Below are 23,361 nucleotides of genomic sequence, written 5' to 3'. Positions count from 1 at the left end.
ATTAAAAGTGTAGCCAGACAAACCATGAACTGTAGTCCAATTCAACATTTATTTGAGCCAGAGGCCAAGGTGAATAAGACAAAAGATTATCAGAAAACATTAACAGGGCTGTCGTGTACATAAATCACAATCAGGTTTGCATTCTCAAACCCCAATATGTACAGAAACAGTCACTTGGTAACATAATTTGAACATACATTGACAATACTGTAAGCCCTTTTTTGCATATAAGTAAGCCTGGTTTCTAAGCTAAGTTACATTCTAGTCTAACCAAACATCGTGGTTCCATCCGGCTTACTTACATGAAAAAGCAGTAGTCACTCTGGTGGTGGGGAGCGGGGAGCACGCAGATCTGGGGTTGGGTGATCTGGGCTCCTGAACTACCAATATATTCGCTCTTATATACTATAATTTCTGGCCAATAATAGCACATTTTACTAATACAGTTGGTCCAATCAGGCGTCTTCTGTGGGCGGTCTCCTGTGGGGGCTGGCAGCCCCCACCTCTGGGTTTCTCTGGGGGGGGGGGCCGGCTGCCCCCACCTCCTTGATCTTCTGTGTGGATCTTGACTCAATACCCAGAGGGGGCCGCTAGTGGCCCCCGTCATTGTCTTCCTGTTGAGTCTGTCCCCAACAGGTTCTTGTCCGTGGGTGGGGGTTGGTGTGATGTCATCTGGTGGGGTGGTGTGAATAGCCCCCTCCTTTGGGCCATATTACCATACAGTACTAACCAGAATTCTATAACAAGAGTGTAATCACCCTTCAAACCTTATTTCTAATATTATGGTTTACTCTTTTGATACTAAACAGTTGATTAATAGATAACTTTGTTTGTGTTTTAGTGTCCCTGATCAGCATTTACATACAGTCAGTTTGAAAAGGTGTAGTGGGGGGTTGAGAATGGCTCTCCACTGGCAGTTGAGCCTGATTTTGGTGTGGTATTTTGCTGAGTACAGCAGGGTTTTGCTAGTGGCCCCCGTAGGTGTGATTGTAATCTGGTCACAGTAGGTGTGACCTTTGTCTGTTCAACTGTCTCTAGTCTCGTTCCTCATTTAGCCCTGCAGCCCATTCTGCTAAACAGTATACAAGCCATAATGTTATGGTTTCCTAATTATTCACACCTATTAATTATGAAATTCAACGTCAATACTACCACATTTCCCCACTTTGACGATTCTTATCGTCACATATGATATATTGACTTGATTTTCTATACATACTAACCATACATTTAAATAATAAAATTCATTTTTTCCAAAATTAAAATTAATTTCTTCAAATTTCTCAATTGTTTTTTCTTTTTCCATTTTTCTTTGGTACATATCATCAATTAGCTTTTGCTCCTCAAGGCTCCTAGCCAGAGGCCTACTTTTTAAACAACAACTTTTGGGCTTGTTGAAAACAATAAAACAATTTAATCTAATCATTATACCTTTAAATAAAACACAATTTTTAAAAACCCATTTTTCTTAAGTTACAGCACTTTTGATTCCACATTCTTTCATAAGATCTGGGGGAGATACAAAAATTAGTATTCATTTTTACATACATTTAGCTTTTTTCTCTTGTTAATTCCTTTTCCAAGACAGCACAATCACATTTGCATAATCAAATCAGTTGGTCTTCTCACCTATCCTCCCCCTTTATGAACATATCATGGACATAATACCTACCACCACGGTGCATCAGTCGGGCAGGGAAGGCGGAGCACCACTCAAGGAAATTTTTTTTTCACCACCTCACTTTGGCCATAATCTACGCCTAATATTCTACCTATGTGAATGTGTTTAGTACCCCTGCGTTGTGTCATAATCTATACCAGTTGTTACCGTTCAGTCACCTCCCGTTCAACATACTAATCAACCACCACATCCCAGAGGCCCTCGCTCATCTTTTTTGCACAGTCTCTGACCGTTTTTGCCACCCCCTTCACCCCGTTTGTAGGCCTGTGATCTCGTCACATTCTGACCCATGACTGTATTTCCTTGGATCTACAGACGACTCTGTCAGCCTGGCGGTTTTTCCCAAACCTTTGGCCGCTGTTCTCGGGGCTATGTTGAAGGAGGGGCCAGCGTCCACAAGCGACCTCTTTTCACAATCCAACAATCTCCCACAGGAAATGACTGAACGGGTTCACACCATTGTGTCGTAATCTAATGAAATGTATTCCTACACATCCTCCATGATTCCTCTACCTGTGATGGTCCGTCTTCCCCCCTCCACTGAAACCTGCAAGGGAATACACAAAACAAATTTCTTTTCACATAATATGAAATATATTTCCAAGAGAAACCAAATGGTAATCATTATGCAAACGTGATGGGACCACTTAGCTCTTGTCGACACTCTGTTGACGTTTTGACGCCACTTCCTCCAGCCTCCAGCTTTCTCCACTCACCCAGACCATAACAGATGAGAAATAAGAAACAAAAGGCAAATAATCAAAAAAACATTCCAACAGACCTCACATGTGAAAGTAAATTACCATTCATACCCAAAAATAGCAAATCAATGAAATCAACAAGCTCCAAACTTAGACCACCTCAATGGTTATTTAGAAAGAAAAGAAAAGAAATTTAAAACCCTACATCTAAACCTCATCACACCTGTCATTGTGATTTTAACACCTCTCAAGCCAGCACAGTCACCCCAACAGGTCCCATTCAAACCCATTCAGGCCACACACTCAAAAATTTAAATAAACATATGTACTGAGTGACTACCCCCTCTAAAAGAAACAATACCAAATGAAAGCAATAAAACAAAATAAAATCACTTTAACTCTTAACTCTTATCGCTCTGCAAATGACTATGTGTCTCTAATTCTAACCTGTCTTCCTATGTGTCCATCGCTCACATCACAGTTTCATTCACCCCCTGAAATTAACACATCCTGACACACACTCTCACGCCACTCAATTCATTCACAGTTACACTTATCATTTGAACCTAAACAAATACTTTCAAACTCTCTCTCATACAACTCGTTAATCAACCACAAACCGACAAACAATGTTAGCTCTTCCGCTCTCAACTTTCCTGCTCTCAATTTTTCTGCTCTCAACCTCAGGCTACACTCATCTCCGGCTAATACAATCCACACTTAATTTCTACACTCCTACCTACTGCCAGAAAGAGTCTAGGAACTCTCCCTCAACGACAGAACCTCAAAGCATTCCTAGTACCTTGAGAGTCTACCGCTATTCCCCCTAACCAAAAAGCTAGCCCTCCAAAAGTCATAACCCCATTGAACGACTACCTCCCTGATTGTCTCACTCACTCATCCAGCTGTGTTCTGTATTAGCACGCTTCCTGTCACACCTTCCATGTCCCTTGTCGTAAAAAACAACTGTCAACTGTTATCTCACTTTCTGAAATCTTCACCTCTGACCTCTACTTCCCCTGCATCTCTCTGATTAGCTCCGCTCCGTCTTCCTGTCGTAAAAAACAACAGCCATTGTAACAGCTGTACATCTCGACCCCCCTCTGGCCTTGAGACCTGTTACAAAAGGATTCCTACCCCCCTGGGCAATATAACCCTTCTCCACTTCTGTCCCTTTTGCTACTGGCACCTGGTGCAAGCTCCTCACACGCCCCTTGTCTATATGCAGGCCCCCTGCGGCCTTGTTGGCCCCCGGGCCTACAAAGCCCCATTATTTCCTGCAATCAACAAAGGGTTAATCATTGCACACAAATCATCTATAATACACACATTTTATCTCAACTACTGTAAACACAATCATATCATTAAAGTTACAGCACTCAAACAGGTCCCCCGCCACTAAGTTATCCTATTGTGACCCCCGGACTCGCAATAGATCTTAATATAAACATCAGCCTATTTAAATCAATGGCCTCAAAGCTATACCAAGTATCAATATCTGACATTTTAACATCAATGCATTCTATACAAGTATCTTTTCAAGCTACATAAAACACAACATCATTATTCCAAGCTTACAATTGTACACGTTACATAAATTAAAAAAACTGGAAATACCCCATCAACTCTAATTATTATACATGTAAGCATGCTTCATTTCAACATAACATTATAGTGGTTAGTCATAAATGTGCACCAAGCCTCAATTGTTGTAAACAGGTTTAGGAATGTTCCTCTACTGTATCTTACTTTTGTATGTATTTAACTGTACTATTTTTAATCAATCAACTACTCATCCCCCCTTGGATAAAAATATTCCTGTGTCAAACGTGCGTATGTAAACCAACCACTAACAATGTTACATCTCTTAACCCGTGCACTTGTATTAAATCGCCAATGTACTAATAAAACTGCTTTCTCACACAGACAACAAGGCCCCACCAACAAATTATAATCCCCCATAAATCTGAGACCTGTGTCCACATAATAACAGTGTACTAAAGATCTACCTCATACAAACATTTTAAAATAATCAAATCACATTTGTACATCCTCACAACCACTTTACAAAATGCAGAATATTCACTAGAATGCACAATATACAAACACAACCATCTCATATAATGCAGAGTATACCCTTACCCGTTATTCCTGTCCCCTGAGCGAATTACCACGAATGCATTGATCCACGTTGTACCGCGCATGCGCAGTAGCCAACGGCGCACCCCGGACGATGTATTACGGCAAAGCATAACTAATATCATAAACGCCTTGTCTCACCCTAACACACTGCCACGACATCCACCGCCGCTGTTAACCCTTCCTAAACATCACCTTCAAAACTCGAAACGTAACATATGTCGCTCGCCAACTCCACAAAACAACGGCACGCAAGCTAACTAGCCAGCCAGCCCCAGCGCCTCCCAAGCCCTAGGTCCCACAATTATGACGTCAGAAGCGACCAACTTTCGCAAATAACTCCCAAACAACGTCATTACCACACAATTGCTTCACACATAAGCATCGCTCACTCAACGCCACCCGCCGCTTCCAAACATAAAATTGCACGAACCCTTTCCACGGCGCTATCGCCCAAACTCTCATACCAGCTAACCCGCTAGCCAACCCTAATGCAACGTTCAATGCCCTCACGGGAGCCGTGCCTTTCAAGATCCGTTCATCCCTGTAATCCGCCCAGTACCAATCCAACCATAAACAATTCACACATGCTTAAAATAACCAACTACCTCAAAAGAAAATTATTTTTAAAACATTCACACCATCCAACGCCGCACACATAGTCCAACACGAATCATCTCTCCTACCCTTCTCTCCGCCTGGCTCCATAGTACCGTGAACGTTACACACTCTCTTCAACACCATGACGTCATCAAGCAGCGACTTCTCAATATCATACACAATCGTTACCGCATCAATAATAACCCTCAAAACGGCCACAATCTCTCCAACCTACGCCTCGATTCGCTTCTTACCTGCAATCGCCGCCACAGTGTTTAATCAATTCTCTCATAACGCCGTCGTAACGTCCCCAGTTTCACCGCGGACTTTTCCACCGAGCTAAGCTAGTTAGCCCCAATCACCAATATGACTCGCCCCAGACCCATGTTCGTTGGTCATTAAAATATCATAACAATACAACAATAAGCTCCTACGTACCATCAATCATACCTAATCATAGCCATCGTTCCCACATTCAATCATTACCGAATGTTTAAGCTTACCATAGCTTTGTAATCGAATTCCCACTAAGTACTTTATCAGTCATCTTAACCAAATGTTTTTAAGCACATCGTCCTCCTGTATCACAGCGCACGCAATTAATCAACACGCCGGTCATGTTCAAGATCAAAAAGGATCTCCGGACCCGTTCAATATTATGCCTAAAGACGAACATATATCTTCATTTAATTCGGCCGAAAGTTTCCCGCAGACACATGTCCTGACTATCCATGCTCAGACAGCAAACCATTCTATTATTGAGCCTCTTGAACACGCCGGCCCCGCTTATATCAATTATTTACGTGATAATCCTGTAACCGCACAAACCACGTTTCCCCAATTACGCAGGTCCTATATCATCTTTACCACACCTGATTTGCATGTTCTAAATAGCAACAGAGCCCATCTTATACACGGCTCTTTCCCCCTTCAGAACAATCAAATTATCAATCATTACAGCGCCCTCTCCCGAGAATATATTTTAGGGATCCTTATACACTCAGGACGCGCTCCTGTCGCACGCCACCAGATTACCGCGCTTCCTGGCCAGAAAAGCCTTTCATCTGTCGCCATGCGACGCTATGACCATTTCCCATAACCAGATAGTTTGTGCCCCCAATGTCTCCTCATATTACAGGATGCCTCATCTTGGTGCAACCCCCCTCGTATAGTTCATAAAGTATATTCCATACGAGACTCAACCCCCGTGGCCCGCATAGGCCGGGAACGGCCTCTTGTGTCTGAACAAACACACAAACATAAAAAGCCCACGTTTGCATGTTCACTGCACAACAAGCGCGATCCCTATACCTCCGGACATCCTAACCTAAGCTAACCTAACCACCGCTCCCCCATTCTTGTATGCAAAAGGCCATATTCACCGTGGGTCCCAACAAGTGGCGTACACAACCAACCTTCATCCTGTCCCTCTGTCCTCCATTCCAGACCACAAGCCCCTGTCTGCAACTTCAAACGCAGCAACCCCCAGCTCTTTTCCCCGCACGTCCCCAACACACAGCAAGGTCCAGAGACCTCACCGCACCTCTTCAGGGGGGGATACAACAGGGTGGGAAGAACGGCACCATTTCTGTAGTAAATTCCTACAGAATCCTACAATAATCTAAGGTTATTGTAGTACAGTACAATGAGATTGCTTATCTGGAAGGAGGAGAAAGGGATCATATTGATAGAATTGCTGGTCTCTTCATCTGACTTAAAGCAGATGAAGAATTAAAAGTGTAGCCAGACAAACCATGAACTGTAGTCCAATTCAACATTTATTTGAGCCAGAGGCCAAGGTGAATAAGACAAAAGATTATCAGAAAACATTAACAGGGCTGTCGTGTACATAAATCACAATCAGGTTTGCATTCTCAAACCCCAATATGTACAGAAACAGTCACTTGGTAACATAATTTGAACATACATTGACAATACTGTAAGCCCTTTTTTGCATATAAGTAAGCCTGGTTTCTAAGCTAAGTTACATTCTAGTCTAACCAAACATCGTGGTTCCATCCGGCTTACTTAAATGAAAAAGCAGTAGTCTCTCTGGTGGTGGGGAGCGGGGAGCACGCAGATCTGGGGTTGGGTGATCTGGGCTCCTGAACTACCAATATATTCGCTCTTATATACTATAATTTCTGGCCAATAATAGCACATTTTACTAATACAGTTGTCCAATCAGGCGTCTTCTGTGGGCGGTCTCCTGTGGGGGCTGGCAGCCCCCACCTCTGGGTTTCTCTGGGGGGGGGGGCCGGCTGCCCCCACCTCCTTGATCTTCTGTGTGGATCTTGACTCAATACCCAGAGGGGGCCGCTAGTGGCCCCCGTCATTGTCTTCCTGTTGAGTCTGTCCCCAACAGGTTCTTGTCCGTGGGTGGGGGTTGGTGTGATGTCATCTGGTGGGGTGGTGTGAATAGCCCCCTCCTTTGGGCCATATTACCATACAGTACTAACCAGAATTCTATAACAAGAGTGTAATCACCCTTCAAACCTTATTTCTAATATTATGGTTTACTCTTTTGATACTAAACAGTTGATTAATAGATAACTTTGTTTGTGTTTTAGTGTCCCTGATCAGCATTTACATACAGTCAGTTTGAAAAGGTGTAGTGGGGGGTTGAGAATGGCTCTCCACTGGCAGTTGAGCCTGATTTTGGTGTGGTATTTTGCTGAGTACAGCAGGGTTTTGCTAGTGGCCCCCGTAGGTGTGATTGTAATCTGGTCACAGTAGGTGTGACCTTTGTCTGTTCAACTGTCTCTAGTCTCGTTCCTCATTTAGCCCTGCAGCCCATTCTGCTAAACAGTATACAAGCCATAATGTTATGGTTTCCTAATTATTCACACCTATTAATTATGAAATTCAACGTCAATACTACCACATCACTTCTTAGTCTTCTTAGAGGAATGCAAGGCCCAGGAGCAGTCACATTGGCTACTAGGCTATACCATTCATTCATATCTTTATAATAATATATATAGAACTTGTGTCTTGTACTTTTTTTTTTTTTAAATCTAAAAGATACAGGGTTTTCTTTCTGTTATTTTTTAATTTTTTTTATAAATGCATTCAACACGATTTTAAGATAAGATAAGATATTCCTTTATTGATCCCCTTGGAGAAATGCAGGGTGATAGCAGCATGGGGGAGGGGGAGGGGCGGTACAGGTATGGGCAGGCTCATAGCAGCATGGGGGAGGGGAGGGGTGGTACAGGTATGGGCAGGGTAATAGCAGCATGGGGGAGGGGGAGGGGAGGTACAGGTATGGGCAGGCTCATAGCAGCATGGGGGAGGGGAGGTACAGGTATGGGCATGGTAATAGCAGCATGGGGAGGGGGAGGGGAGGTACAGGTATGGGCAGGCTCATAGCAGCATGGGGGAGGGGGGGTACAGGTATGGGCAGGGTAATAGCAGCATGGGGGAGGGGGAGGGGTGGTACAGGTATGGGCAGGCTCATAGCAGCATGGGGGAGGGGAGGGGTGGTACAGGTATGGGCAGGGTAATAGCAGCATGGGGGAGGGGGGAGGGGAGGTACAGGTATGGGCAGGGTAATAGCAGCATGGGGGAGGGGGGAGGGGAGGTACAGGTATGGGCAGGCTCATAGCAGCATGGGGGAGGGGAGGTACAGGTATGGGCAGGGTAATAGCAGCATGGGGGAGGGGGGAGGGGAGGTACAGGTATGGGCAGGCTCATAGCAGCATGGGGGAGGGGGGGTACAGGTATGGGCAGGGTAATAGCAGCATGGGGAGGGGGGAGGGGAGGTACAGGTATGGGCAGGCTCATAGCAGCATGGGGGAGGGGGGGTACAGGTATGGGCAGGGTAATAGCAGCATGGGGGAGGGGTGGTACAGGTATGGGCAGGCTCATAGCAGCATGGGGGAGGGGGGGTACAGGTATGGGCAGGGTAATAGCAGCATGGGGGAGGGGGGAGGGGCGGTACAGGTATGGGCAGGGTAATAGCAGCATGGGGGAGGGGGGAGGGGAGGTACAGGTATTGGCAGGGTAATAGCAGCATGGGGGAGGGGGGAGGGGAGGTACAGGTATGGGCAGGGTAATAGCAGCAGGGGGGAGGGGAGGTACAGGTATGGGCAGGGTAATAGCAGCAGGGGGGAGGGGGGAGGGGAGGTATGGGCAGGGTAATAGCAGCATGGGGGAGGGGGGAGGGGAGGTACAGGTATGGGCAGGGTAATAGCAGCATGGGGGAGGGGGAGGTACAGGTATGGGCAGGGTAATAGCAGTATGGGGGAGGGGGAGGTACAGGTATGGGCAGGGTAATAGCAGCATGGGGGAGGGGGAGGTACAGGTATGGGCAGGGTAATAGCAGCATGGGGAGGGGAGGTACAGGTATGGGCAGGGTAATAGCAGCATGGGGGAGGGGAGGTACAGGTATGGGCAGGGTAACAGCAGCAGGGGGGAGGGGAGGTACAGGTATGGGCAGGGTAATAGCAGCATGGGGGAGGGGGGAGGGGAGGTACAGGTATGGGCAGGGTAATAGCAGCATGGGGGAGGGGGGAGGGGAGGTACAGGTATGGGCAGGGTAATAGCAGCATGGGGAGGGGGGAGGGGAGGTACAGGTATGGGCAGGGTAATAGCAGCATGGGGGAGGGGGGAGGGGAGGTACAGGTATGGGCAGGGTAATAGCAGCAGGGGGGAGGGGAGGTACAGGTATGGGCAGGGTAATAGCAGCATGGGGGAGGGGGGAGGGGAGGTATGGGCAGGGTAATAGCAGCATGGGGGAGGGGAGGTACAGGTATGGGCAGGGTAATAGCAGCATGGGGAGGGGAGGTACAGGTATGGGCAGGGTAATAGCAGCATGGGGGAGGGGGGAGGGGAGGTACAGGATTGGGCAGGGTAATAGCAGCAGGGGGGAGGGGAGGTACAGGTATGGGCAGGGTAATAGCAGCAGGGGGGAGGGGAGGTACAGGTATGGGCAGGGTAATAGCAGCATGGGGGAGGGGGGAAGGGAGGTACAGGATTGGGCAGGGTAATAGCAGCAGGGGGGAGGGGAGGTACAGGTATGGGCAGGGTAATAGCAGCAGGGGGGAGGGGAGGTACAGGTATGGGCAGGGTAATAGCAGCAGGGGGGAGGGGAGGTACAGGTATGGGCAGGGTAATAGCAGCATGAGGGAGGGGAGGTACAGGTATGGGCAGGGTAATAGCAGCATGGGGGAGGGGAGGTACAAGTATGGGCAGGGTAATAGCAGCATGGGGGAGGGGGGAGAGGAGGTACAGGTATGGGCAGGGTAATAGCAGCATGGGGGAGGGGGGAGGGGAGGTACAGGTATGGGCAGGTGATTCAGATCAGATCAGAGCAGCTTCATATTCATGATTCAGATCAGATCAGCTTCATATTCATGATTCAGATCAGATCAGCTTCATATTCATGATTCAGATCAGATCAGCTACATATTCATGATTCAGATCAGATCAGCTTCATATTCATGATTCAGATCAGATCAGCTTCATATTCATGATTCAGATCAGATCAGCTTCATGTTCATGATTCAGATCAGATCAGCTACATATTCATGATTCAGATCAGATCAGCTTCATATTCATGATTCAGATCAGATCAGACCAGCTTCATATTCATGATTCAGATCAGATCAGCTTCATATTCATGATTCAGATCAGATCAGCTTCATATTCATGATTCAGATCAGATCAGCTACATATTCATGATTCAGATCAGACCAGCTTCATATTCATGATTCAGATCAGATCAGCTTCATATTCATGATTCAGATCAGAGCAGCTTCATATTCATGATTCAGATCAGATCAGCTTCATATTCATGATTCAGATCAGATCAGACCAGCTTCATATTCATGATTCAGATCAGATCAGCTTCATATTCATGATTCAGATCAGATCAGCTTCATATTCATGATTCAGATCAGACCAGCTTCATATTCATGATTCAGATCAGATCAGCTACATATTCATGATTCAGATCAGACCAGCTTCATATTCATGATTCAGATCAGATCAGCTTCATATTCATGATTCAGATCAGATCAGCTTCATATTCATGATTCAGATCAGATCAGCTTCATATTCATGATTCAGATCAGATCAGCTTCATATTCATGATTCAGATCAGATCAGCTTCATATTCATGATTCAGATCAGATCAGCTTCATATTCATGATTCAGATCAGATCAGCTTCATATTCATGATTCAGATCAGATCAGCTTCATATTCATGATTCAGATCAGAGCAGCTTCATATTCATGAAACTTTAAGACAGAAAAAAATACTAAACAAATAATTGTCAAAATAAATCTGCGAGTTTCACAGTTGTGCCCCTGCCGGTCATGCCTAGGTGGCTTCATTACTTACAGACATATCACTACTACTACTAAATAACACTGTACCGTCAAATGTATATACTCTCTTTTTTAGACTCTTTTTGTATCACAAACAGTACTGTATTTGTGAATCTGGTATGTCATAAAGTCATACAGTACGACTCAATACACACAATTGTTAAGGGGATGCAGACCAGAGGAAGACGTTTGTCTTGTTTACATCAGGGTCCCCCATTTTCAATTCATAGCGCATTTATGACATACACAACATACATGATGTACTGTGCGTTGGGGGCCTGTACTGTGCGTTGGGGGCCTGTACTGTGTGTTGGGGGCCTGTACTGTGCGTTGGGGGCCTGTACTGTGCGTTGGGGGCCTGTACTGTGCGTTGGGGGCCTGTACTGTGCGTTGGGGGCCTGTACTGTGCGTTGGGGGCCTGTACTGTGTGTTGGGGGCCTGTACTGTGTGTTGGGGGCCTGTACTGTGCGTTGGGGGCCTGTACTGTGCGTTGGGGGCCTGTACTGTGCGTTGGGGGCCTGTACTGTGCGTTGGGGGCCTGTACTGTGCGTTGGGGGTCTGTACTGTGCGTTGGGGGTCTGTACTGTGCGTTGGGGGCCTGTACTGTGTGTTGGGGGCCTGTACTGTGCGTTGGGGGCCTGTACTGTGCGTTGGGGGTCTGTACTGTGCGGTGCACTACTGCGCATGCGAGAAACAAAGTAAAGTCATTCTAATTGATTGATTGATTGAAAACTTTATTAACAGATTGCAGAATGGGTACAATACAATATGGCTCAAGACATACAATTGTTAAGGGGATGCAGACCAGAGAAAGACTTTCGTCTTGTTTACATCAGGGTCCCCCATTTTCAATTCATCATAACATATATGACACACATGACATACAGATAGACAGTACTGCTACATCTATACATTTATGACATACCAGATTTGCAAATACAGTACTGTTTGTGATACAAAAATAGTCTAGAAAAGAGAGTATATACATTTGACGTAGAAACTGTACATTGGAGGAGGTTGGGTAGGTGGGGGGGGGGGGGGGGGGAGGGGTTGTGGGGGGACTGTACATTGGACGTGGTTGGGTGGGTAGGGTGGGGGGGTTGGGTAGGAGGGGTGGGGGGGGAAACTGTACAACTGTACAAGAAAAACTGTACATTGGAATATTGACGAAACCATACTTGGTTCCAAGAGGAGGGTCTCGTGTATTCTTGGGTTAGGTCATTTACTGTGCATTGGAGGGGGTTGTGTTAGGACATTTACAGGGGCCAGTTTCGAATTGCAGTCTCCCGTAGGTGTTCCTTGAGAGTGTTTTTGAAAGTGGGTAGGGATTCACATTCCTTTACGGCTGTGGGTAGGGCATTCCACATTGATGTGGCATAATTGTGAAACGTGTTTAGTCCCTTGTTTGAGCCGAATCTGGGTTTAACATGATTTGTGGAGCTCCCTCTGGTGTTGTGATCGTGGTATTCACTGACCTTTGGGAAGTATTTTGACATGTACATGGGTATCTTAGTGGTGTAGTGTATCTTGTAGACCAGGCCCATTGCAAGTTGCTGTACTCTGTCGTCTACTCTAAGCCATCCTAGGTTGTCAAAGTGGGCAGGGGTGAGGTGGGTTCTAGGAGTAAGGTCAAGCAGTAGTCTGACCAGTTTGTTTTGAGATGTTTGTAATTTTGTTTTTAGCGCCTTTGAGGTGCTTTGGTACCATGCGGTGCAAGCATAGTCGTAGTCCAAGGTTTACGTTTAGGCCCTCATCCAGAAGAGGAGTAACAGTCAGGGCTGGTAATCCAATTGATATTCAGTTTAAGACAAAAAATATTTTGGACATTAGGTCCTATGTTCCGTATGTTACTTTATGTTCCGTAAGTTACTTTATGTTCCGTATGTTACTTTAAGTTCTGTATGTTACTTTATGTTTCTAGTGTCCTATCCTATATATACTTTGTTTCTCGCATGCGCAGTAGTGCAGCGCACAGTACATGCCCCTCCTATATGTGTGGGGCTGCGGCACTGCAGATATACCCTGCTACTCCACAGGGCAGGGCAGGCGTTCAAACGTTTGGAGCGAGAGATCTCAGAGAGTTCACAAGCGGAGAGAGAGAGAGACCTGCTGGCAGAGAGAGAGACCTGCTGGCAGAGAGACCTGCTGGCAGAGAGAGAGACCTGCTGGCAGAGAGAGAGACCTGCTGGCAGAGAGAGAGACCTCCTCTGGGAGAAGAGCGCACTTCGCGTAAAGATGGCACCATGGCTGCTCCCCGCCGTGTCCCTGACCGGCCTGCTCGCAGCGCTGCTGCTGCTGTACCAGCGGTGGTCGCATCCCTTCTTCTGGGAGGACCTGGGCTACTGGCTGCGGCTGCTGCGGGCCGGCAGGGCGCTGAGGGCCCGCATGCAGCGCGGGGAGGTGTCGCTGCTGGACCGCTTCCTGCAGCAGGCCGAGCGCACCCCGCACAAGCGCTTCATCGTCACCGAGGAGCAGAGCCTCACCTACCGGGACGTGGAGCGCAGGAGCGGCCGGTTCGCACGCGTGTTCCGGGGAGACGCGGGGCTGGGAGAGGGGGACGTGGTGGCCCTCCTGATGAGCAACGAGCCGGACTTCGTGTGCGTGTGGCTGGGTCTGTGCCGGCTGGGCTGCGAGGCGGCGTTCCTCAACTCCCACACCCGGTCCGCGTCCCTGCGCCACTGCGTGCGGAGCTGCGGGGCCACGGCGCTCGTCGTGGGCGCAGGTATCGGACCTTTTATTTATGAGCCGTTATGTCGATGATATAAAGAAGTGATTTAATTAGATAAAATGTTGTGTTTACAACTTTTGACGCGCGTTGTCGACATTTGCATGAAGCGTTACGCCTCTGCTGCTGCCGGACCCTGATGTAAACAAGACGAAAGTCTTTCTCTGGTCTGCATCCCCTTAACAATTGTGTGTATTGAGCCGTACTGTATTGTACCCATTCTGCAATCTGTTAATAAAGTTTTCAATCAATCATGGTACGAGTCACGGCCACACCGTTCTTACTCCTTAAAGATATCTACATTGCATAACCATAATAGCTCCACGTTTTCCTTGTGGCTCGGTTTCCATTCTCTCTGCATGACTGTATACTGTAAATGTCAATAACAACCACAGATCTGTGTTTAACTGTAATATTCCACCCATATATAACACACATCATATAAGCCTATATTATGCCTTCTGTTATGAGGTTTTGATTGATTGATTGAAAAGTTTATTAACAGATTGCAGAATGGGTACAGTACAGTACAGCTCAATACATACAATTGTTAAGGGGGTGCAGACCAGAGAAAGACTTTCGTCTTGTTTACACCAGGGTCCCCCATTTTCAATTCATCATAACATATATGACATACATGACATACAGATAGACAGTACTGCTACATCTATACATTTATGACATACCAGATTTGCAAATACAGTACTGTTTGTGATACAAAAGTGTCCAGAAAAGGAGTGTATATACATTTGGCGTAGAAACTGTACATTGGAGGAGGTTGGTTGGGTTGGGTGGGTTGGGTGAGGGCTGTACATTGGAGGTGGGGGGGGGGGGGGGTTGGGAAGGGGACACACACACATTTTACACTGTACATTGGAATATTGACAAAGCCTTACTTGGTCATTTACTGTACAACTAGGTTAGGACATTTGTAGGGGCCAGTTTCGAATTGCAGTCTCACATAGGTGTTTTTTGAGAGTGTTTTTGAAGGTGGGTAGTGATTCACATTCCTTTACAGCTTTAGGCAGGGCGTTCCACATTGATGTGGCATAATTGCGAAACGTGTTTAGTCCCTTGTTTGAGCCGAATCTGGGTTTTACATGATTTGTGGAGCTCCCTCTGGTGTTGTGATCGTGGTATTCACTGACCTTTGGGAAGTATTTTGACATGTACATGGGTACCTTGGTCGCGTAGTGTATCTTGTAGACCAGGCCCATTACAAGTTGCTGTACTCTGTCGTCTACTCTAAGCCATCCTAGGTTGTCAAAGTGGGCAGGGGTGAGGTGGGTTCTAGGAGTCAGGTCAAGTAGTAGTCTGACTAGCTTGTTTTGAGATGTTTGTAATTTGTTTTTTAGTGCCTTTGAGGTGCTTTGGTACCATGAGGTGCAAGGTTCCACACGATGTAAAGTGTTTAGTTGACTCAGTTTATTTGATCAGGGACAGTGCATATCAATCAACACAGTTATCATTTATGAATGAATACAAAACTGTAAATATGCCAACATTAGCAGGGTTGCTATAGTTTTTTCGGTTGTAGTCCCTGGGCTAGACGTTACCTGATTCTACCACAGAGTGGGTGTTTAGACTGTAGACCCACTCTCCTCACAGTGAAGGAACTAGGCCTGTTATCACACAGCTAGTATTATGATTACATCAATCTTATGATGCTTATCCATCACTGCCACGATTGTCAGGGAGCAAAGTTCCTCCTAACACACACACACACACACACACCCTCATACAGTAATTACATGGTGTGCAACCCTGGTTTTGTAAGATATGATTACAGTTACAGTTGACCGTTCACCCAGATTCCTTCATGTAAAGAAAAGAAAAGGAAAGCCCTTTTTTTTTGGCCATAATGTTCTACGAGTTGGTATATAACCTATACCTCCTAGAGGTCAATCATAATGTTCTACATAAAGTTATATAACCTAACCATCTATACCTCCTAGAGGTCAATCATAATGTTCTACATAAAGTTATATAACCTAACCATCTATACCTCCTAGAGGTCAATCATAATGTTCTACATAAAGTTATATAACCTAACCATCTATACCTCCTAGAGGTCAATCATAATGTTCTACATAAAGTTATATAACCTAACCAGCTATACCTCCTAGAGGTCAATCATAATGTTCTACATAAAGTTATATAACCTAACCATCTATACCTCCTAGAGGTCAATCATAATGTTCTACATAAAGTTATATAACCTAACCATCTATACCTCCTAGAGGTCAATCATAATGTTCTACATAAAGTTATATAACCTAACCATCTATACCTCCTAGAGGTCAATCATAATGTTCTACATAAAGTTATATAACCTAACCAGCTATACCTCCTAGAGGTCAATCATAATGTTCTACATAAAGTTATATAACCTAACCAGCTATACCTCCTAGAGGTCAATCATAATGTTCTACATAAAGTTATATAACCTAACCATCTATACCTCCTAGAGGTCAATCATAATGTTCTACATAAAGTTATATAACCTAACCATCTATACCTCCTAGAGGTCAATCATAATGTTCTACATACGACCTAACCCTACCACCTAGAGGTCAAATCATAATGTTCTACATACGAGTTGGTATGCATGAACATACGTGTAATAAAACACAAATATGTACACATGCAATAGCAACTAGCGTACATAAGAACATTTTAAAGAGACTGCGACTTTTTAAATGCACTTTGTTCCCTTTTCATGCTTTTTCATTATTAGTATTGTTTTCCCTATATTATAGTTATAGAAGTACAAATGTGAGAGAACTGAACAGTTGGCAACGAGACAGTCATTAGTCAATATACTCTATGTTTATATAGTTGTATAGATGGAAGCAATTCATTTTCCACATTCACACTGATGTAACATGATTCATCAGTTATTTTACAGTCCTGCTAATAACCAAGCAGCTGGGCTGGTACCAGCCCCACGTCTGCGTTGGAATGAAGAGGACCTATATATATTCATACTCATATTGTTTACAGTCTATTTTTCTCCTATATTTTATATTCAGATGACATTTTATTGCCTATATATTTATGTCTTTCTACTATTACCCTGCCCATATCTCTACCTCCCCTCCCCCACGCTGCTATGGCGCCCCCGGATCTCCCTAAGGGGATCAATAAAGGAATATCTTTGTCTTAACCAATAATGTTTTGTCTCCCTGTGTAGATCTGCTGAGCTCTCTGGACGACGTGCTGTCTGAGCTGGAGGACCAAGGCATCGCTGTGTGGGTCTCCCAGCACCGCTCTCCTCGCGAGGGGGTCCGCTCTCTGCTGGACCGGCTGGAGCTGGTCTCCGGGGAGCCTTTACCCGAGCGGCCGCAGGTCGACGTCATGTCCAACTTCCTCTTCATCTTCACGTCAGGAACCACCGGTAAGGTGCTATTATGTATCTTGTTTTGATGAGATGAGATATTCCTTTATTGATCCCCTTGGGGGAAATTTGGATGTCATAGCAGCATGGGGGGAGGGGAGGTACAAGACCCCTCCGCTCTGCATCTTCTAACTACACACCCTCAAGACCCCTCCGCTCTGCATCTTCTAACTACACACCCTCAAGACCCCAACACTCTGCATCTTCTAACTACACACCCTCAAGACCCCTACGCTCTGCATCTTCTAACTACACACCCTCAAGACCCCTCCGCTCTACATCTTCTAACTACACACCCTCAAGACCCCTCCCCTCTACATCTTCTAACTACACACCCTCAAGACCCCTACACTCTGCATCTTCTAACTGCACACCCCCAAGACCCCTACGCTCTACATCTTCTAACTACACACTCTCAAGACCTACACTCTACATCCTCTAACTACACACCCTCAAGACCCCTACACTCTACATCTTCTAACTACACACCCTCAAGACCCCTACACTCTACATCTTCTAACTACACACCCTCAAGACCCATACACTCTGCATCTTCTAACTACACACCCTCAAGACCCCTACGCTCTGCATCTTCTAACTACACACCCTCAAGACCCCTCCCCTCTACATCTTCTAACTACACACCCTCAAGACCCCTACACTCTACATCTTCTAACTACACACCCTCAAGACCCCTACACTCTACATCTTCTAACTACACACCCTCAAGACCCCTACGCTCTGCATCTTCTAACTACACACCCTCAAGACCCCTCCGCTCTACATCTTCTAACTACACACCCTCAAGACCCTACGCTCTGCATCTTCTAACTACACACCCTCAAGACCCCTACGCTCTGCATCTTCTAACTACACACCCTCAAGACCCCTACGCTCTGCATCTTCTAACTACACACCCTCAAGACCCTACACTCTGCATCTTCTAACTACACACCCTCAAGACCCCTACGCTCTGCATCTTCTAACTACACACCCTCAAGACCCCTACGCTCTGCATCTTCTAACTACACACCCTCAAGACCCCTACGCTCTACATCTTCTAACTACACACCCTCAAGACCCCTACGCTCTACATCTTCTAACTACACACCCTCAAGACCCCTCCCCTCTACATCTTCTAACTACACACCCTCAAGACCCCTACACTCTGCATCTTCTAACTGCACACCCCCAAGACCCCTACGCTCTACATCTTCTAACTACACACTCTCAAGACCTACACTCTACATCCTCTAACTACACACCCTCAAGACCCCTACACTCTACATCTTCTAACTACACACCCTCAAGACCCCTACACTCTACATCTTCTAACTACACACCCTCAAGACCCATACACTCTGCATCTTCTAACTACACACCCTCAAGACCCCTACACTCTGCATCTTCTAACTACACACCCTCAAGACCCCTATGCTCTGCATCTTCTAACTACACACCCTCAAGACCCCTACACTCTGCATCTTCTAACTACACACCCTCAAGACCCCTACACTCTGCATCTTCTAACTACACACCCTCAAGACCCCTCCGCTCTACATCTTCTAACTACACACCCTCAAGACCCCTACACTCTGCATCTTCTAACTACACACCCTCAAGACCCCTCCGCTCTACATCTTCTAACTACACACCCTCAAGACCCCTCCGCTCTGCATCTTCTAACTACACACCCTCAAGACCCCTACACTCTACATCTTCTAACTACACACCCTCAAGACCCCTCCGCTCTGCATCTTCTAACTACACACCCTCAAGACCCCTACACTCTGCATCTTCTAACTACACACCCTCAAGACCCCTCCGCTCTACATCTTCTAACTACACACCCTCAAGACCCCTACACTCTGCATCTTCTAACTGCACACCCCCAAGACCCCTGCGCTCTACATCTTCTAACTACACACTCTCAAGACCTACACTCTACATCCTCTAACTACACACCCTCAAGACCCCTACACTCTACATCTTCTAACTACACACCCTCAAGACCCCTACACTCTACATCTTCTAACTACACACCCTCAAGACCCCTACGCTCTGCCTCTTCTAACTACACACCCTCAAGACCCCTACACTCTGCATCTTCTAACTACACACCCTCAAGACCCCTACGCTCTGCATCTTCTAACTACACACCCTCAAGACCCCTACGCTCTGCATCTTCTAACTACACACCCTCAAGACCCCTACACTCTGCATCTTCTAACTACACACCCTCAAGACCCCTCCGCTCTACATCTTCTAACTACACACCCTCAAGACCCCTACACTCTACATCTTCTAACTACACACCCTCAAGACCCCTACACTCTACATCTTCTAACTACACACCCTCAAGACCCCTACACTCTACATCTTCTAACTACACACCCTCAAGACCCCTACACTCTACATCTTCTAACTACACACCCTCAAGACCCCTACACTCTGCATCTTCTAACTACACACCCTCAAGACCCCTCCGCTCTACATCTTCTAACTACACACCCTCAAGACCCCTACACTCTGCATCTTCTAACTACACACCCTCAAGACCCCTCCGCTCTACATCTTCTAACTACACACCCTCAAGACCCCTCCGCTCTGCATCTTCTAACTACACACCCTCAAGACCCCTACACTCTACATCTTCTAACTACACACCCTCAAGACCCCTACACTCTACATCTTCTAACTACACACCCTCAAGACCCCTCCGCTCTGCATCTTCTAACTACACACCCTCAAGACCCCTCCGCTCTGCATCTTCTAACTACACACCCTCAAGACCCCTACACTCTGCATCTTCTAACTACACACCCTCAAGACCCCTACGCTCTGCATCTTTTAACCACACACCCTCAAGACCCCTCCGCTCTACATCTTCTAACTACACACCCTCAAGACCCCTACACTCTGCATCTTCTAACTACACACCCTCAAGACCCCTCCGCTCTACATCTTCTAACTACACACCCTCAAGACCCCTACACTCTGCATCTTCTAACTACACACCCTCAAGACCCCTACACTCTGCATCTTCTAACTACACACCCTCAAGACCCCTACGCTCTACATCTTCTAACTACACACCCTCAAGACCCCTACGCTCTGCATCTTCTAACTACACACCCTCAAGACCCCTACACTCTGCATCTTCTAACTACACACCCTCAAGACCCCTACACTCTGCATCTTCTAACTACACACCCTCAAGACCCCTCCGCTCTACATCTTCTAACTACAGTCGCGAGTGAGTCAGGACACATCTTCTAACTACAGTCGCGAGTGAGTCAGGACACATCTTCTAACTACAGTCGCGAGTGAGTCAGGACACATCTTCTAACTACAGTCGCGAGTGAGTCAGGACACATCTTCTAACTACAGTCGCGAGTGAGTCAGGACAGCTGAAACCCAGCCAATCTTTCACCGTTGACTAAAAACACACCCCTTCAAACGATATCTGAAATAATAATAAAATTAAAGTCTTATGCTACTACCTATCTTGCTAATATGTCTATATCACTATGCAGTGCAACACTCAAGCTCAATACTAACGCCACTGACCCATAGCTGCCAGACATGTACCCCCCCTGCTGACCCATAGCTGCCAGACATGTACCCTCCTGCTGACCCATAGCTGCCAGACATGTACCCTCCTGCTGACCCATAGCTGCCAGACATGTACCCTCCTGCTGACCCATAGCTGCCAGACATGTACCCCCCTCCTGCTGACCCATAGCTGCCAGACATGTACCCTCCTGCTGACCCATAGCTGCCAGACATGTACCCTCCTGCTGACCCATAGCTGCCAGACATGTACCCTCCTGCTGACCCATAGCTGCCAGACATGTACCCCCCTGCTGACCCATAGCTGCCAGACATGTACCCTCCTGCTGACCCATAGCTGCCAGACATGTACCCTCCTGCTGACCCATAGCTGCCAGACATGTACCCTCCTGCTGACCCATAGCTGCCAGACATGTACCCTCCTGCTGACCCATAGCTGCCAGACATGTACCCTCCTGCTGACCCATAGCTGCCAGACATGTACCCTCCTGCTGACCCATAGCTGCCAGACATGTACCCCCCTCCTGCTGACCCATAGCTGCCAGACATGTACCCCCCTCCTGCTGACCCATAGCTGCCAGACATGTACCCCCCTCCTGCTGACCCATAGCTGCCAGACATGTACCCTCCTGCTGACCCATAGCTGCCTGACATGTACCCTCCTGCTGACCCATAGCTGCCAGACATGTACCCTCCTGCTGACCCATAGCTGCCAGACATGTACCCTCCTGCTGACCCATAGCTGCCAGACATGTACCCCCCTGCTGACCCATAGCTGCCAGACATGTACCCTCCTGCTGACCCATAGCTGCCAGACATGTACCCTCCTGCTGACCCATAGCTGCCAAACATGTACCCTCCTGCTGACCCATAGCTGCCAGACATGTACCCCCCTGCTGACCCATAGCTGCCAGACATGTACCCCCCTCCTGCTGACCCATAGCTGCCAGACATGTACCCCCCTCCTGCTGACCCATAGCTGCCAGACATGTACCCTCCTCCTGCTGACCCATAGCTGCCAGACATGTACCCTCCTGCTGACCCATAGCTGCCAGACATGTACCCTCCTCCTGCTGACCCATAGCTGCCAGACATGTACCCCCCTCCTGCTGACCCATAGCTGCCAGACATGTACCCCCCCTCCTGCTGACCCATAGCTGCCAGACATGTACCCTCCTGCTGACCCATAGCTGCCAGACATGTACCCTCCTGCTGACCCATAGCTGCCAGACATGTACCCCCCCTCCTGCTGACCCATAGCTGCCAGACATGTACCCTCCTGCTGACTTGTTCAGTCTGTTAGCCGCTTGGATAAAAGCGATGTGATCGAGACACGTGTCTCTGCTGCCTCAAGAAACGGGGGAGGGGACAGGATGAAAGGGTTAGGGTAAGACACGGGGGAGGGGACAGGATGAAAGGGTTAGGGTAAGACACGGGGAGAGGACACGATGAAAGGGTTAGGGTAAGACACGGGGGAGGGGACACGATGAAAGGGTTAGGGTAAGACACGGGGGAGGGGACACGATGAAAGGGTTAGTGTAAGAAACGGGGGAGGGGACACGATGAAAGGGTTAGTGTAAGAAACGGGGGAGGGGACACGATGAAAGGGTTAGGGTAAGAAACGGGGGAGAGGACAGGATGAAAGGGTTAGGGTAAGAAACGGGGGAGAGGACAGGATGAAAGGGTTAGTGTAAGAAACAGGGGAGAGGACACGATGAAAGGGTTAGTGTAAGAAACGGGGCAGAGGACACGATGAAAGGGTTAGTGTAAGAAACGGGGGAGAGGACACGATGAAAGGGTTAGTGTAAGAAACGGGGGAGAGGACAGGATGAAAGGGTTAGTGTAAGAAACGGGGGAGAGGACAGGATGAAAGGGTTAGGGTAAGAAACGGGGGAGAGGACAGGATGAAAGGGTTAGTGTAAGAAACGGGGGAGAGGACAGGATGAAAGGGTTAGTGTAAGAAACGGGGCAGAGGACAGGATGAAAGGGTTAGTGTAAGAAACGGGGGAGAGGACAGGATGAAAGGGTTAGGGTAAGAAACGGGGGAGAGGACAGGATGAAAGGGTTGGTGTAAGAAACGGGGGAGAGGACAGGATGAAAGGGTTAGTGTAAGAAACGGGGGAGAGGACAGGATGAAAGGGTTAGTGTAAGAAACGCAGTAAAGTTGGCAAACGCAGTGTTTCACCGTTCAACCCTCATCTCTCGCACTGTA

At 47.1% G+C, this 23,361-nt stretch overlaps 1 protein-coding gene across 1 annotated transcript in view; it reads left to right on the top strand.

Annotated features, from left to right (window-relative positions):
* The first annotated feature begins 13,557 nt into the window (after window positions 1-13,557).
* Window positions 13,558-23,361, top strand: part of LOC311236624 (long-chain fatty acid transport protein 6) — a 97,136-nt gene continuing 87,332 nt past the window's right edge. The window contains exons 1-2 of the mRNA XM_084324330.1: window positions 13,558-14,176; window positions 17,373-17,576. Of these exons, the coding sequence (XP_084180456.1) occupies window positions 13,690-14,176; window positions 17,373-17,576 (691 nt within the window). The 5' untranslated portion in view covers window positions 13,558-13,689. The remainder of the gene's footprint in view (window positions 14,177-17,372; window positions 17,577-23,361) is intronic.

The sequence above is a fragment of the Notolepis coatsorum genome (assembly GCF_963971535.1).
Source record: "Notolepis coatsorum genome assembly, chromosome: 11".
NCBI classification, from domain to species: domain Eukaryota; kingdom Metazoa; phylum Chordata; class Actinopteri; order Aulopiformes; family Paralepididae; genus Notolepis; species Notolepis coatsorum.
The sequence above is the reverse complement of the archived record's forward strand: the minus strand, read 5'-3'. Positions and strand labels throughout refer to the sequence as shown.